General features: G+C 48.2%; 2 protein-coding genes across 2 annotated transcripts in view; one reads left to right on the forward strand and one right to left on the reverse strand.

Annotated features, from left to right (window-relative positions):
• LOC104542257 (calsequestrin-2) overlaps positions 1-1029 on the forward strand; it is a 33006-nt gene extending 31977 nt beyond the window's left edge. Inside the window, exon 11 of the mRNA XM_010186504.1 lies at positions 103-1029. Within this exon, the coding sequence (XP_010184806.1) occupies positions 103-309 (207 nt within the window). The 3' untranslated portion in view covers positions 310-1029. The remainder of the gene's footprint in view (positions 1-102) is intronic.
• A 15196-nt stretch (positions 1030-16225) lies between these two features.
• VANGL1 (VANGL planar cell polarity protein 1) overlaps positions 16226-16486 on the reverse strand; it is a 28967-nt gene continuing 28706 nt past the window's right edge. Inside the window, exon 7 of the mRNA XM_010186505.1 lies at positions 16226-16486. Within this exon, the coding sequence (XP_010184807.1) occupies positions 16226-16486 (261 nt within the window).

Here is a 16486-nt window from a genome sequence, read left to right on the forward strand (position 1 = left end):
CATCCCACCTGTGGTCAAGCCCTTAGCCCCACAACAGCAGCAAACCTGATCTCTTCCCTGTGTCTCTGAGGATGGCTAATCACCCATGCCCTGTCCCCGCAGGCTGACAGCATCTGGATGGAGATCAGAGATGACGATGACTTGCCCACAGCTGAGGAGCTGGAGGACTGGATAGAGGATGTGCTTTCTGGGAAGATAAATACTGAAGATGATGACGATGATGACGATGATGACGACGACGACGACGACGATGACGATGATGATGACGACGACGACGATGATGACGATGATGACGATGACGATGACTAACTGTGACTCTGAGCAGTGTGACTTGTGGGGGCTCAGTGGCCTCGCCCTGCGGCAGGTCCCTCCATCAGAAGACCTGTGTTTGAGCGTCAGCAAGCACTGCTGCTCTTCTTTCCCCCTTGCCCTGCTCCCCCTGACCCTGCCCTTGCCGGGACCCCCCAGCCTGATTCTCAGCGGTGCTGAGCCACTGGGACTGCCCCTGCAGGCACCCAGCACCACTGCAAATCATGCCTCCTTAGTAAGGACATTAGGAATCTGCAGGGAATCTGCCCCCAGTGCTCCAGGGCAAGAGTATAGTGCCTGCCTGCTTGCTGCCGGAGGGACACAGGGAGCCAATTTGTATTTTCCATGCTCATCGGCCCAGCACATAACATCCAAAGACCAAATCTCACTTCAAGTCATAGGGAAGGCCACTGTAAAATTTAGTCCTTTCATTAAACACAATGCTCTCTGCAGCTACTCTGCCAAGACCACTCAATTCTGCAAGTTCTGCTGCAGGAGTCTGTAGCTACTCATTAACATGCCAGGAACAGCAAAAAGCTTTGGGAGGGGAGGAAGGTTTTAGAGATATTATTTAGGTTTCCAGTGATTCCATATAATGACAGGATATTCTTGTCTGGCAGTGCAATGCAAAACCAAACACCACAGTCCCTGTCTGAACCTCTTTCTTCTTCTTGAAAGCTCAGGCCAAGGATAGGGTAAATGCAGGTGGTCTGATATGGGACATCAAAGCTTGCGAGTTCCTGAACTGTTGAAAAGGCTTATCCAGGTCTGAGCCCAAACTCTTGAGGCTGAAGATCATGGCACTGAGCCAAATCATTGGTCTTAACCCCAAAGAAACACCAGAGCAGACCCCAGGCCAGTTCCAAACACCTGCAGCCAGGCGTGGGCTGGGCCTACCTTGCCTTTCAGGTGAACCTAAGCGGGGTTGAAAGTGGTGCACATGAGATAGACAGCGTATTCCTGCCAGTGGAAAAATGTGTGGGGGCCCACCCTGAAGCCCTCCTATTCCCCATGACCTTCCAGCTGTAGCTGACTTTTAATCCAAATACTACAGAGCATCTTTTCCCATGACGAAGACATTGGGACGGAACACATCCATCCAACCATATTAGATGCTGGATAATGAGAGTTGGGCAATGAGCAGTGAAAGGAGTCAAGCTGTTTGGCTTTTAAGTATTCAGTTGCACAGTTACTCCCTGCTTAGAGTCTCCAATGTCCTGTGGTAGCCTGTGAGAAGCCTCTTTTGACTGCAGACTGAGAAGGAGCTCAGGGCACGGTCAAGGGGGTCACTCACAAAGCAAAGGGTCAGCAACTCAGTCCTGGTGAGTGCAGCACCATCCATGTGCAGGTCACTGCGGCAGTGTTAGGTCTCCCTGCTTTCCCATGCCAGCAGATTTCAATTGTCTTAGCTTATTAGGTTTGACAATAGTGCAATGAATGGAGAGTTTGAAGGTAGTTTTATCTTTATAAATATGTTCTCCAGTCGTTCAGACTTGTTAGCATAGGTAGGGTACACATGTACTCTCTTGCTACAGATGAAAAACATTGTTCTGACTTTCCTTATACTGGCTTACGTCAGAGGTAAGTGATGTTAGGGGAAATAACAGTGCAAAAGACAGGAGAATCAGAGCTCATTATATGAATGCGAATCAGCCTGATGAGAAACAAGGTTTACACATTATATAGTTCCGTGATTAGATGAACTGCAAAGCAAGATTTTATAGATTTTTTTTCCTGCCTGTTGATCAGTCTCTTTGACTCTCTCTCTCTACATTAGCTGAAATAGAAACTTGAAACTACTGATATAAAAAAGTAGTACTGATATATTCCTATGTGTGTCATACCCCCTTGGTGGAAAGTGCCAGCATGCTCAATATGCAGCTGGATATCTATATATCTCTATGTATATGAATGGGTATTGTGCTTATATGGTATATGACCGTAGGCCATGTTAGCTCCTCATTGAACATCAAACACTCAACCCGTGCTTTTCAGGCACAGCTTATTAGAAGAATAGAGAGGACAGCAAAGCCCCTAGGGCAACTGTTGTCTTTTATATACTTGCCCTTTCTTGCTTCTTTATAATGGACAAACACTGTCTGGAAGACTTGAACGAGGTAAGTTTGGGGAGAGCAACCACCTGGTCACACTGGGGTTATGAACAACTCAGCCTCATCCCAGGGGACCTGGTGGAGACTTTAATCAGAAGACTTGAAACACAGAGTGCTCTCAGCCTGGAGGTTCCCTCCTCTCCTTCACATATGGCCTCTTTCCTGGCCATAGGGGTAGGCCTGGCCAGCATCCTCCTCCTGCTCTCTACTTTCAGCTGTTTCTTCAAGTGGTTTGCTGGAGGACCCCAGCTCAGAGAGAGAGGGAGTGAGCAGGACTCAAGATCTCATTGATACACATCAGTAAGGAGTGAGAACAGCCAAAAGTAGCAGTTTAGTAGGCTCCTGGTCTGTGATAAAGGGAAAACGCTGCTGACATTACTCCCCTTAGCAAAGTACTTGTTTATCTTTACCTTGGGGCTATTTCCAGGAGTAAAACACACACAGTTTCATCTTGCATAAGGTAACAGCCTGCACAGGCCCTGCAGCTCTAGATCAGTCACTGCAAAGTGCCACAAATTTCTACAGACATGAAGAATAAATGAAAAACTGCTTGATTGCCTTTCCCAACTGGCACTGACTCTGGACATCCCAGTTGCCTGGGTACTCTCCACATACCTCCCCTCCTGCTGTGGATGCCCATCTATTCTGACATGCTCCTCTCTAGATGCTCAGAGAGGCACAGCTTACACAGGCAAAGCAGGTAGATGCTGCAAATGGCACTACACACATTTTTAAGTGCATGGGTGCTTCACAGGCATGTACACATTGAGCAACAGAACTCAGGGGCGACGGGGGGGGAAGTCAATGTAGTGGTTCTTAGGTTTATACGGAGGCCAGTGAGGCAGAGCTTATACTCAGGCCAGTGGTTTAAGAAGTTTCCCTCAAGGTGTGAGAGGTAAGTCCAAACCTATGGCTGTTCCTCCTTAGTGGTGCCAGTGCAGTCCTTGACGGGCCACCCTTTCCCTCTACCCTCATCCCCCTGTTACAGTTCCCATGGTTATCTTTGTCCACAAATAGGAACTTTTTATCTTCAGCTTATGGGATAAGTACATTAAAAGTTAAGAAAACATTGCAGCGGGGAAACATTGCAGCAGTGAAGATGAGCAGGCAGCAAAGCCTCTCCCATTCACTTCTAACCCCTCATCTCCCTCAAGTTTATAGTGACTGAACCACTGAAGTAATACTTCTTGTGAAGAAGATGGCAGCTTGAATTTGAGTGTCTTCCTTGCAGGGACAGGTAAGATAATGCTGTGGGAGCTATCACACACAGGACCCCAGGCGTGGGCACTCCTGGGCTCCTCTATCAGAAGTAGGCACAACTGACATGTGAAGGGCACAGATGACCCTGAGGAGCAAAGTCAGCCTAACCCTGCCCACTACACACTCAAAAGCTAAAGGTCAGTACATTTGGATGAGGAACCAGCAAAAAGACTTCTTTATTAAAAAAAAAAAAAGTGTGCATGTGGGCAGCAGTGTTTCTGCAGGCAAGTCTGTTAAGACTGTCCTTCTCTTCACAAACCATTCTTTTTCTCCAAAGTATTAATTACACATTCATATCAAATGGGTCTTAGTACACATAAGGAAAGACAAGGAATTGTACTTTGCCCTCAACCAACTTCGAGTGCTTCAAGCTGATCAGCCACTTTGAAATACCCAAAAAACCCAGCCTTACGAGCCCCCAAAGATGGTAAGGGCCTCCCATTGCAAACAATACATGGCAAGAACACAAATTCATATGCCACCTCCTCCCAGTCCCCAGAGAGAAGGACGCAGAAGAGTGGTTTGTACGGAGTCCTGTACCAGAGGCCACCCCATGCTGTTCACGGGCAACAATCAATGGAGAGGGAACCCCACCAAGAGCCACATACTACAGCTGTCATACAGAAGCATGGTGGAGAAAGCTGCTGCAGAGGGCCCAAGGACATTGGTGGAGAGGGTCTGTGAATCAGAAACTGCTCTGAGCTAATGCTAACCCTTTGGGAAACAGATCCAAAAGGAGAAGACAAGGGAGGCACGCTGGAAGCCACAGATTATTCCATATTATCAGGGTCAGTAGTTTTCACAGTGTTTCTGAGGAGTGGTGAGAGCCTTCTGAGAGTCTTCTCTGCTGTTGGGAGAGGAACAGTCCTGAAGTGACATCAGAGATCTTGGCTGCTTCCCATCCCATAAAAGAGCTGCTCAGCCAGATGCCAAGATGCATGCATAGCCGAGGACACCGGCTGCTTCTCTGTGTCTGTCCACACATCATACCTCAGAAATGATTGATTCATTACTGAGACCAAACAAAAACCATGGGCTTTTATTCCCAGAGAAATAATTAATTAGACAGGAAAATACCACTTCCCAGCTGCCGCTGACGTGCAGCGCTGTGAGAACAGGCCAGGATTGTGTCTGGATTCCTCTCTGCCCCAGCAAAGCTTTGAGGAAGCCCCACACACAGCCAGTTGCACACAAATGCTTGGACTTGTTGGGCTGAAGAGTGAAAACGGCTCAACAGGCAACAAACATCCAGGCCCTCCAGAGCAAAGCAAGCTGCCCCCTGGCTGCTTTTACATCCCAGGTATGTCTATGCTGCACAGTGCAATGCCATCTGCTAGAAACTGGAAGCAGCAAAGCACAGCAGAAGGATTATTAACCTCGGTGATGAGGCTGCATCAACAGGACTGTGTCCTGCCCAAGACCAAAGACACCCCACTGCACTGCAGCATCATCATCAGCCTTTGCCTCATTCCCTTGTACCACCGACATCTGGGCAAAGCAGCGCTCCCATGGTCAGTACCCCTTGGGTCAAGCAGTGGGACGGCTCTTACACCTGTTTGGCAGAAGAAGACATCTAGTGACGATGTGGACCATGGGGCAGAGTACAGGAAAGAGCCAGCCCTCTTGGGCCTACTCCCAGAACGCTTCCTGCCAGGTTTAAAAGGTGCTGAACTATTTAAAGGAGAGGAGGAAAAAAAAAAGCTATGGAGATTCATTGCATCTTGAAGACCCATTCCTGGAGTCGGATTACAAGCAGCCTTTGGGATGGAAGCTAAGATCCTTCCGGTGCCTCGCTCGCCCCTTCCGTTCCTCCCCTCGCACCTTCTCTTGCTGAGCCTCTGTGATGAAAGACATCAGCAAAGCACTCAAGGGACTTCTGGTATTGTATTTCACCTTCTTTTAACCCCCCTTGACTTATTACTCTTCTGGTCTTCATTATCTTCCCTAACTTTTTTTGCTTTCTCCATTTCTTCCAGTCTTCCTCTTCTCCTCAGCCCACCTCCACAGCATATGGTATTGGGGGTCACTCAAGGACAAGGCCCTCCCCTGCCCCTGCTGCTTGAGCTTGTTCCCAGCCCAGGGAGACAGAAGCCTCCGTCATGCCACTGTCAGGAACCAGCTGTAGTGGACCCCATGCCATTAGCTGTGGCTGTGAACATAAGGAGGGAGAACATTTCCTTCCTGAGGAGAAAGCTGGCCAGACACGGTTGAGACTGGCTTTCCTTGTGGTGCGGGGGGACAGGTGGGACATGCTGAAGGTGAAGCTGTGTTACCAGCCTGAGCACTGAGGAAATACCAGGATTTTTTTGGAGTGCGCGAGTACTTTTTCCCATTGTCCCAAAATCCAGAGGAGGAACCATCACCCTGTGACCAAGCTGCCACTGCTGCTACTGTGGGAAGGGATCAGTAACTCCCAGTGTCACCAGCAACCACTTCACTACACCAGAAGACAAGCAGCAGGACTTCACACACAAGAAATAAGCCTTGAGGGTTAAAAAAATTGAGTCTGCTGGAGGGGTTATCCCATACTTCAGTAGCAGCCAGAAAGCCAACTACCTGCCTGAGATCAGCAGCTGTCCTGACTGAGCCCTTCTTCAGTTGTGGGTGGCAAATAACTTAAATAGCCATGGGTGACCTCATCTTCCACTTTTGGATTTGGAGGAAGCCCAGCTTGAATCAGATCCCTCCCTCAGTAACACAGGTACAAATAAAATGATGTTTGACCAGAAAGCAGCCCTGAAATTTGCCTGGTGTTAAGATTTTTTGCTTTAAAATCCAATCCAACATGTCAAAGCCCTGCTCCTGCTAGTGACAAAAAAGAGGCTATTGAATGGCAAAAGTAACTACGTGTTTGAAGAAAATTTCAGTCCTTGCAAAATGAAATTGCTGAAGGAATTTGCACAGCTTCCCAAAGTCTAGTTACTGAATTACTAAACCAGTTTCTCCGAACCGCTTACAAAGCAAAATTATAATCAACTGTAGGATTTGGTATTATGAGTACTCAAAAAGGAGCTTTTACAAAATAGAAGCTAAAAGGTTTGCAGATCTGTTTCACATCTGTGGCCCAGATACAATCAGCTCCTTCTTGTTCTCTCTTTTAAAGCACGCCCACAGCATCTGACTTGTGCTGAAGAGAGGTCCAAAGAGCTAAAAAGTTCTGAATGTCTCTTAAAACTTCCAGAGAGGCTGAATCAAATGTGTTTTATCAAGAACTCCCTTCTCTCTATGCATCTTTTTCATTCACACTACCTTTTCAAGTAGTAAGAAAAGGAAAAAAAAAACCAAGACTGTAGATGTCTTAAGTATTTAGAAGCCTAATTTTTGCCTTTAGAAGAGACTTAAAATGTTTCAATTTACAGAGTAGCTTCATGCCTAGAGCAATTTGTGGCGTCTCTCTTTAAAACCTTTGTATCTTTGTGTTCCTAAGGGTGCTGCAGGGAAAAACCACACCCTGTTCTCCAAGGTCTCTTCCACTTTGCCTCCCCCTTGCCTTACTATCTCTCTCAAGGTTTTGCTGCTCCCTCTGTATTTTGATCCATAAGCACGATGGACACAGTGAGCTATCCCAAATGCACATCCATAAGGTAAAAGCTAACTTCCTTCTTCCCCTTTCTAAATTGTATTTAGTGCTGCCCACACGGAGCCCAAAGACTGCTTGTCCCCAGGTTACTTGCATCAGTTGAGCTGGAACCAGAGTAAGCCCCAGGTCACATACAGAAGTGGCCATCTGCACCCCATTCAGCTTCCCAGATTTTGGGGGAAGGAAGATCAGCTCAGGACTTTGGAGTGGCCTGGCAGTCTTGCAGTGGTCCCCAACCATATTACAGACCACTGCATAAGCAGTAGCTAGGGAAAAATAAAAAACAAACCCAAACCTTTTCCAAGTTTATTAATGAGGGGGACAGGCAGACCGGGAGAAACAGGAAAACAGCTTTCTTCCCTCTTGAGGTACTTTCCATTTTGCTAGCAACATGTCAACATAAACCAGCACACATGCTTACAGTGGGGCTGTAAAACTTGTTACAGCATTTCAAAGCAGCTCGGGTAACCGTGTTCACAGACAGTGATTTACGCATACACGATCACCCCACTGCACCATTCCAATCTACATCTGCAGATATGTTATGCTCAGTGCTCTCTCCTCTCTCAGCACCTCCTGACCTGGCAGTGCATGGATGCACACATGAAAAGGGAATGGACACCTCTGCCCCAGTGGATTATCTGTCAGTACCGGAAAGGCCTGTAACCTAAACCTATCACCTTCCCAGCACAATATAAACTCAGGAGTGGTGTTGAAAGACAAATCAAAGTGCCTCACTTGGCCAACTCCCAGCACGCCTTCCCTTCCTGCCCGCTGTTGTGAGACACCACTTCCTGCCGAAAGACCCCCTTTCCACCTGCCCCGAGCTCCAGGGCCTCCTGGCTTGCTGCACACACTTTCCCTGGAAGCCCTCAAGTTCAATCCCTCCCTGAACCTCTCAGGAGTTCAGATCTGAGTCTGGAACAGCAGAGCCAGTACATAGCACCAGGAGAAGCTGTTCTGGAGTTTGAAGCCCTGCCCACCTCTACAGCCAGATGTTTCATTGACTTAAGATAACGTATAGTGAGGTGTTGCTAGTGCTGCATGTAAGGCTCTGGAGCCAGTTGCTCTAAGGTGACAAATCCCTTAGCCCATTTGCAATCTCTTTGCCCCATGCTTCCCCACTGAATTCCCCAAAGCTGATGTTCTCTGACCATACATAGCTGTGAGGCCTTGTCCCCATCACCTACTGGGCACAGTTGATCTCCTTGTATATTAAGCCACACTTCAGCCATCAATTACCTCAGCAGCTGTTGTTGGGCTGTCTTAGGGCAACCACAGCCCTGTGCCCTCATGGCTGGGAGGGGCACTGCAGGACAGTATTTTCCTTCTTAAGTGACCCTAGTCTGGTATATTCCTCAGGCAGAAGGTACTCACCTCTTGTCCAGCATGCCAGGTCCTTCCAAGCATTGTTTGCCAGTGAAAGCTTCTATCCCTTTTCTGTCAGAGGTTCAGGTCAGTGACGCTTAACCCAACATTGCACCTGAGGCTCCACCACACCTCAAAGACCCTTGTAACTTCAGCCAAAGACTTGGCCAAACCAGAGCAGCACCCTCAGCTCTAATTTCTGCTGAACTATGCACCACAGCCCCTTAAGATTCAGGTAACTGAACTGAGCTCTGGCTAAAGGCCAGAGGAACAGGTCCCTCCAGCAAAGCTTGTTTCTTCCATCAGCTTCCACAACCTGCAGCATGAGAGAAAGTACCACAAATGGCAGCAATCAGGTGTTGATTTGGCACCAGCATTAAGCCACAGATAAAACAGAGCATGCTGAACTCATATGCAAAGACAACTCTCAAGGCTAAGAGCTCAAGATGAGGCTGGTGAGCAGATTATCTTGTCTGTGCCAAATTCCTGCTTCTCGCACCTTCTCGCGGTACACCTTGCAGCTGGCTCGGACCAGCAATGGCTGCACACTCCTCACCAGCTCTGCAGGGCAGGAGCAGTGTTATTTCCTTTCCCTGCCCACCTCCAGGAGCTGCACTGCAAACAGCCCAGGGCTGGGCACTGCCAAAGCACCAGCAGGATGAGGGGGGACAGATCAAAAGCAAAGAGATCAAGGGAGGGCAGGAGGCAGAACCTCACACCCCCCCATCCCACCCTTCCTGCTTCCTCCTGGGCTTTAGTTCAGTGCTCTATAGCCTAAATACATCCATCTTACCCCAGGCAGAGTTACCCATTTGGATGTTTCTCTCCACCAGCATTTATACACTGTGCTGCTTATCTCCACCACTCTCGCACTCTATTTTTTCACTGCACAGCAGCATCCTGTGGATTTTTCCAGCACAGCCACCGAGGAAATCTGCTGGGCAGGGCACAGCTGTGAGGCCAGGTACTCCCCATTAAAAGGGGCTTTCCTGAAGAGCAGGTACCAAAGACTGTCTAGGTAAGAAGGCTGCTCCCACATTTTCTCAGGCAGAGACACTCTGTCTTTCCAAGCTCTCTGCACCCTGGTGATGGAAACTGTAGGTGGGGAGAGCCGCACCCACAGTTGTTGCTGAGGCAAGATCCCTTCATGTTGTTTTAGCGGAGCACAGGCTCTCCATCCACACAAACAAGGAGCACTGGCTTTTCCTCTTCTTGCCACTCCTCCTCCCCACCAGGTCCAAATAAGGAACTCAGCAATGAGTCCTGCACTTCATAATTTGTGTGCGAACTAGGAGAGAGGCGAACTAGGAGAGAGAAAAACTAGGAGGCAGAAAAACCTGTTCCCACTTCAGTCCTGGCCACCCCCCCCAGCTGCATTTGCTCCCCATCATCTGAGATTTCAGGTGTTCCAAGCAGACACCTACCAGCCTTTCTTCAGGAGTAATAAATGAGTTTGCATTTTACTGTGGCAGGGCAGATCAGAAAGGTCTAGAATGAGGGTGACAAAAAGACAGCCTCAAAAGGTTAAACCACATGTTTGCAGGGCCCCTCCCAGCCACAGCTAAGGAATGCTTGAAGGACAGAAAAGCTTGCCTTTTTTTTTTTTTGTCTGAAAGGATAAGAGGAAGGAGTGGGACAATTAAATCTGGTTTCAGTTTATTTCCAGAATTTTACTGTACAAAATATGCAAAGTGTAAAACGGTTTTATGTTTCAGTTTAAAAACAACAAAACCCCATCCAGCTATAACTTAAGAGAACCCAGCTTGGAACAGAACAACTTACTAGGCTAGACCCACAGTGCATTAATGTCACAGACACCAGGAACTTGCTTACTTAAGTTCACAATTAGAAAAGAACAGAAAGACCATGTACCATTGCAGTTAAAGTCACATGTGCAAAGAGAAGAAAAAAAGACAGAAATGCTGGTTAGTGTCTATTAATTAGAAAACCTTGGCAAAACGCATCTTACTATACACAGTTTGTGTAGAAAAAGTTATTACACAGTGATCAAAAGAGGGCGAGGGAAGGGCGTTCGCTCCCACCTCCTTCCCCAAGACATGATAATGCTGAATCAAAGAAACAGGCACAGAAGAGTGTAAGATTCCTTCACAGTTGCATCTGTGCAGGTAGCGAGCCGCAGCACCCCCTGTGCATGCAGGGGATACCCCCAAGCATCCTTCGGGCTGGTGAGAGGTGCCTGGGAAGCAGCTGGAGGGAAGGATCCCCTCGCTCACAGAGCACACACAGGGCAAGGCCGGCTGTCTGCTGCCTGTAGGGCTTCGGTGGGCCGGAGGGGTAAAAACAGTCTCTTAGAGGGATGCTGAGGGGTGGAAAACACCAGCTGGTGCAGCGGGGATCCAGCTCAGGAGTATCGCAAAGCGATCCGCACCGGTCACAGAGCAGCTGTCGGAAACGGCAACTTGTGGTCATCATCTATTGGAGGAAGCAGCCTGAATGCATGTTCCTGAAGGAGACTTTATGGCCCAAAGCCACATTTTAGAACAGAAATTTGGGTTTTTTTGAGGGGTGTCAAAATTTAAAAAAAACAAACAGCTCAATCCCACGAGCGCTTCCTTCTTAACAGTTTAAATACTGAACCACCAAGCCTGGCTTGAGGCTTTAGACACATCTAATGCACACACTGATAAAGGAAAAAGCACAGACACACAAGCTGAATGAGAAAACAGGCATCTGCACACACACCTTGAACAGCTCTCATACAGCAGGGAAGAACTGAGCATAGCTGAATAGCAGAGTCTGGGACCAGACTCCAGTATTTTTGTAAAAGACTGCAAGACTTCTTTTTTACCTTTAAAAAGGGCAGATTTACAAGTTTTGGTAAGCAAGATGAAATTAGCTTGAGTAGGTTTCCAAGTGTAGCACGAGATGGATATTTCCAGTTTCTTCAGCAGCACGTGTTGGAAAAAAGCACATCTCAAACAAGATTTTTAAAAGCTACTTATGCAGCGCCAGCTTCAGAAACTGCTTCCCTGCAGCTTTTGGCATACTTGGCAACAGCCGATTCCTAAGGCTCTGTGTGGAGTTCCCCATCCCAAAGGAATAGGTTAAGAGGCTCCATGAGGGTTGGGATTTGTTCAGATCTCCCCCCAACTTGTGCCTTATTGTGAGCTGCCCCCAAGCTCCAGCCCCAGCACCTCCCATCCCAGCTGATACTTAATTCTGCCTCACTAGGGAACAAACACAGGGAGGGGAGGATGGGAGCTGGAGTGACTGGATTTGCTTGGCAGGAAGATTTTGAGAGGCAGAAGTCAGAGGAATATCTGGCAGAGGCTGAAATCTCTCCAACATCCCCCTTCAGGGGGGATTGCTCTTGAAGGCACCCAAGACAGCCCCAGAAGCAGGAGCTGACCTTGTTCTGCTGCTGACGGGGCTGTGTGGGTGGCAACATCTCCCCTCCACAGTGTGAAAACTGGTAGTTGCAAGCAGCCCGCCTAACTCCCACAGCTGACCACAGGGGCTTGGCCAAGGACTGGAACACTATGGAGGGGAGTGCTAAAATGCTCACACTTCTGAGAGCGCTGCCTGCTCCACTCCTGTGAGCGGGAAAGGAGTCCAAGACCTGGGGCCACCTCACAGAGCCTACACAAGGATGGCTGCAGCCACACAGCAACAAGGGGCTAACAAATGTGCTAACAACCTCTCCCTAGGCCTGGTAAGTATTTACAGGACTGGTAAAGTATTAAGAGTCTAATATCTGCCCTTACACTCCTAGAAGCGGCAAGAAATAAAAATCTTCCACTCTTTAGCCACAAAAAAGAAAGCCAGCTTTCGCTGGAAACCCACAGCCATTTCCATCTGCTCTGGAATATTCAAAAGTCTTAGCTGCATCTGGTTTTGGAAGATCTCAGCATGGATTTAGGCTGTAACAACATTTGAGAGCAAAACCAAAGCCTTTACAAGTGTCTGAGCAGCATACCTGAGAGTCACAGGAAAAAAACACCAGCATGGAAGAGAGGAATGGGACACCACCACTCCTGACAAGGCAATGCAGCATCCTACCAAACGGTTCAGCCTTTAGTGAAGGATGTCTAGTACAAGGAACATTGTCCATTTCACCTCAAACAGGGTTGTCTTATAAACCACTTGAGTATTGAAAAGAAAAAACACCCCAATTTCCAGCCAGGTACAAGCATCCAGGCTGAGGGAAAGGACAGAGAATATATGCAAGGAGACAGCGCAGGCTAGGAGAGGCATTTGGAGGAGAACAGCCTACGCCTGGCTGGCAAACCCTACAAGCCTTATTTACGTTCAGCTCTTGGCAAGCTCTGCAGAAGTAAGGGCTGTAGGATTTGGATTGGAGCTTTGTTCCTTGTGACTTGATTCTTACTCATTAGCTAGCTATAAACAGAGTTAAACAAACCAGTCTGCTCTCACTGCTCAGTATTTTCATAAAGAGTCTGAATTCCTATAGATGCCACAGATCCATCTGTGGATTTCAAAGCACTTGATGACAATTTGAGTTTAGCCTCACACCCCAAAGTGAGGTAGGTATGACAGTGAACCCCTGATTTTGCACAGAGTGGGGAAACAAGAGAGACCTTGAAAAATAAAATGTCATTTAAAAAAACAAAACAAAACAACAAAACAGGGAATACTCAGGAGTCCGGATTCCCCTTTTAGTCTGTCCTCACCCCTAAGCAAGTTGTATCTCTGAAGAGACTATTTGAGAGGCCAAGTCCTCTCCTTCAGACTTCATTGGGCAAAACATTCATGCAGCTGACACAGGGAAGAGTGCTTAATGTAGGAGATGGCCCCCATGGACAGAGTCCTTTTTCGGCAACAGGCAGAAAAGGCAGTGCTGAACACACAGATGAAGAAGCAGACCCAGAGCAAGCACACACTGCTTCCGTCTGGTTCTTCATGTGTTCAAGGATTTCGCGCAATTAAGACGTGAGCTTCCTGAGCAGAGACTGTCAGACAACCCCCCTCATGGGGGAGGGAAGAGGAAAAGGGAAGGAAATCCTGGGAAAGTAAGAAAGTTTTGCAGAGGTGCCTGTGGCGAGGTGCTCTTGCGCACATGGCACACCCAAGCCCCCGGCAAGGTGGTTCTTGTTCTGGCGTCACAAAAATGAGCCAATTCAGCCACAGGCAGTAGCCTCCACACAGGCATAAGTGCTCCATAAGTCTCCCAAGCTACTCCCACAGTCTCTCCCACCTTGCTGGTTATGCACATCATAAAAGCCAGATACATATATCTTCAGGAGAGCCAAGTGTGAGATACTATGTACTCCCCTGCCTTTTTATTCCTTTTTTAAAAATAAAAAATGATTTTCAAAATAAAACCTTGCGAAGGCCACAGTCAGTAAAGGAGTCCCTGTACAGACTAACAGAAAGCCTAGAACAAAACCCAAACATTAAGTTTAGGAAAGGAAAAATTCTACCTACTTCACATCCTTTAAGGAACATGGGCCTGATCCCATCACGTACCGCACCATCTAGTTTCTTCACAGCCATGTCTGGCATATAACAGGGCGAAGACAGGGTCCAGGTGACTACCACGCACTTGAAAGAAAGGTGCAGGAGACTGTGGGTGTCAGTTGGATGACCAATCACCACTTTGGACTTTTGCTCACCAGGGTGCTCCCTTGATCCCAAGAGGACTATCTGCAGGTGCTGCTGGACATGCAGCTCCATTGCTGCTGAAGCTGGAAGAGGTTGGACCCTCCCGCCCTGTCCCCTGTATCCCTGCTTAAGGCAGCTGCTCTCTCCCATCAGCTTATGGTAGGCACCAGCCAGCCCACACCAGTCATGCCACACAGGTCTAACAAAGCCCCGTTCTTATCTGGGCCATCTCACACTGGTGGGAGCACAAAGGCAGCCCCAGGAGCTCCTGGAGAAGCACAGGGAAGGCCAAAATGGACAGGAAGGGCTGCCACAGCCCGCCTCAGAAGACAATGCACCCTGGCAATGAAAGGCACTGGTTTATGTGCCTTGCTGAACTGGGGCCCTCTGCGTTAAGACATCCCTAAGGAGGGCAGGTCAGATCCTGCCTGATAGAGATATTTGCATGGCAAAAGCCTGGGCAGAATGTATCAAGTGTTTGCATTAACACATGCAAATCCACTGCCACAGAGTTGGGGGGATCTCAGAGGAACCTGACTGAAGGCAGGTCACTGCCAGCTTTAGAGCTGCCTCCAGAGTTATGCAGTGCCCTGTGCTGGCTCATCTTTAAAAGCAAACCTTTCAAAGCTGCAAATGTCAGACGACAAGTCACACATGAAAGCTGTGCTGATGCCTTACAAATCAAACTGCAATTAAAGAGCTACGCATCTCTCTCAGGAGCAGATCCCGGCACTGAGCAGAAACTCTTGCAGTACAGGAAGGCCAAGAAAGGCAGGTGGATTTTCAACATTCAGACACAGTTTGGTATTTCTTAGCTATAACTGAAGGCATACGGTGGGGAAGGACACACTGCAGTGTTTCTAGAGCACAGCAGTTCTCCAGAGCAAGTGCACATGGCAGAGGTTAGCCTTTTCCTGGCTCTGCTCCCCAAGGAGGGAAGTGCTTTTCCCCACCTTTCATCCAGACACACTTCAAGCCAGCTGAAGAGGGATGGGCACATTCCTGCACCCCTCATCTCCTCAAAGAGGCTGTCAGATGTAAGGAGGGTCTGTGATTTATCTGAGGAGGAGCCAGCCACTTATCTACCTTGTCCCAGTGCAAATACACAGCCCTTGCAGGTGCAAAAGGAAGCAGTGGTAAGGCAGACCCTGAGGGGACCATAGCTGGAGAAACACATTCGGAAAACCAGTAACAGGGAGCCTCAGGAGTGCCCGACAGACGCAGGCAAGCAGGAGAGATGGAAGCAGGTGAGAGATAGCAGAGAGCTGTGTCACACAGAACAGTTTCACTAACAAGCACTGATTAAAAAAATTAAACAAAACAAAACAAACCCCACCAGCTGAAGAGCTGCAAGATGGGCTGATCCAGTTCAACATAAGCAACTTCAGAGACACAGTAAGCAAAATCATCCCGCTGTGCTCATACAGGTCCAGCACTGACAGAAGAGGGCACATGGAGAGGAGGAAAAGAGTAAGTCTTCAGTCTCCAGATGAGGTGGCTCACAAACACAGACCTCTCACACCTAGCCTTTTGCTACCCTCTCCTCCCCAAGTGAACAGGGACTGCAAACCCCACCAGGCAAGCAGGTTTCTACAGTGGAGAGGTGAGCAACGCGCTCTCAGAAACAGCTACAGGTAGCAAAAGGAGACACACAAAAGCGTGTGTGCGCGCAGGGCGTAAGGCAGCGCTCCAACATAAATACCGACATTGCAATCGTGCGGAGAAAGAGAGAGCGTGAGATTTACAGTAGGCCTGGAAAGGGGGGGGAGAGGAAAAAATCTGTTCTGTCTCCCAAGGCTGAGCTAACCGAGACAAGTCACCCTGTCGCCTCTTAAGATATTTCTTTCTAGGTAAGATATCCCAACTCCCCCCTCCCCTTTCCAAATAAAGTGCAGATGGTCAAATATTACTGGTCCATCATCTGCCAGTTTCAGTCAGCATTGGGGAAATTAAACCCGAAAGCACAATATTGAAAAAAAAAAAAAATCCCCCCAAAACCCACCCTCAAAATCCCTTAGACTGAAGTCTCAGACTGTAAGCGGAGGACAAATTTATGAGATTTAGGGTCTATGAACTCTTCTGAGAGTTTGATGAAGGGGATTTTCTTCACATTAACAACAAGGCTGAAGTCCAAGCACTTGAGGACAAAAACAACGCCGTCTTGTAACCCACTTGTGACTGCTTCCTCGCTGACAAGCGTCCACTGCTTGGAAAACCAGCGATCCTTGTCGTACTGGAGGGTTGGGCCTGGGTTGAGGTAACGTTCCAGGAATGC

The sequence above is a fragment of the Mesitornis unicolor genome, unplaced genomic scaffold (assembly GCF_000695765.1).
Source record: "Mesitornis unicolor isolate BGI_N332 unplaced genomic scaffold, ASM69576v1 scaffold27106, whole genome shotgun sequence".
Classification (NCBI taxonomy): domain Eukaryota; kingdom Metazoa; phylum Chordata; class Aves; order Mesitornithiformes; family Mesitornithidae; genus Mesitornis; species Mesitornis unicolor.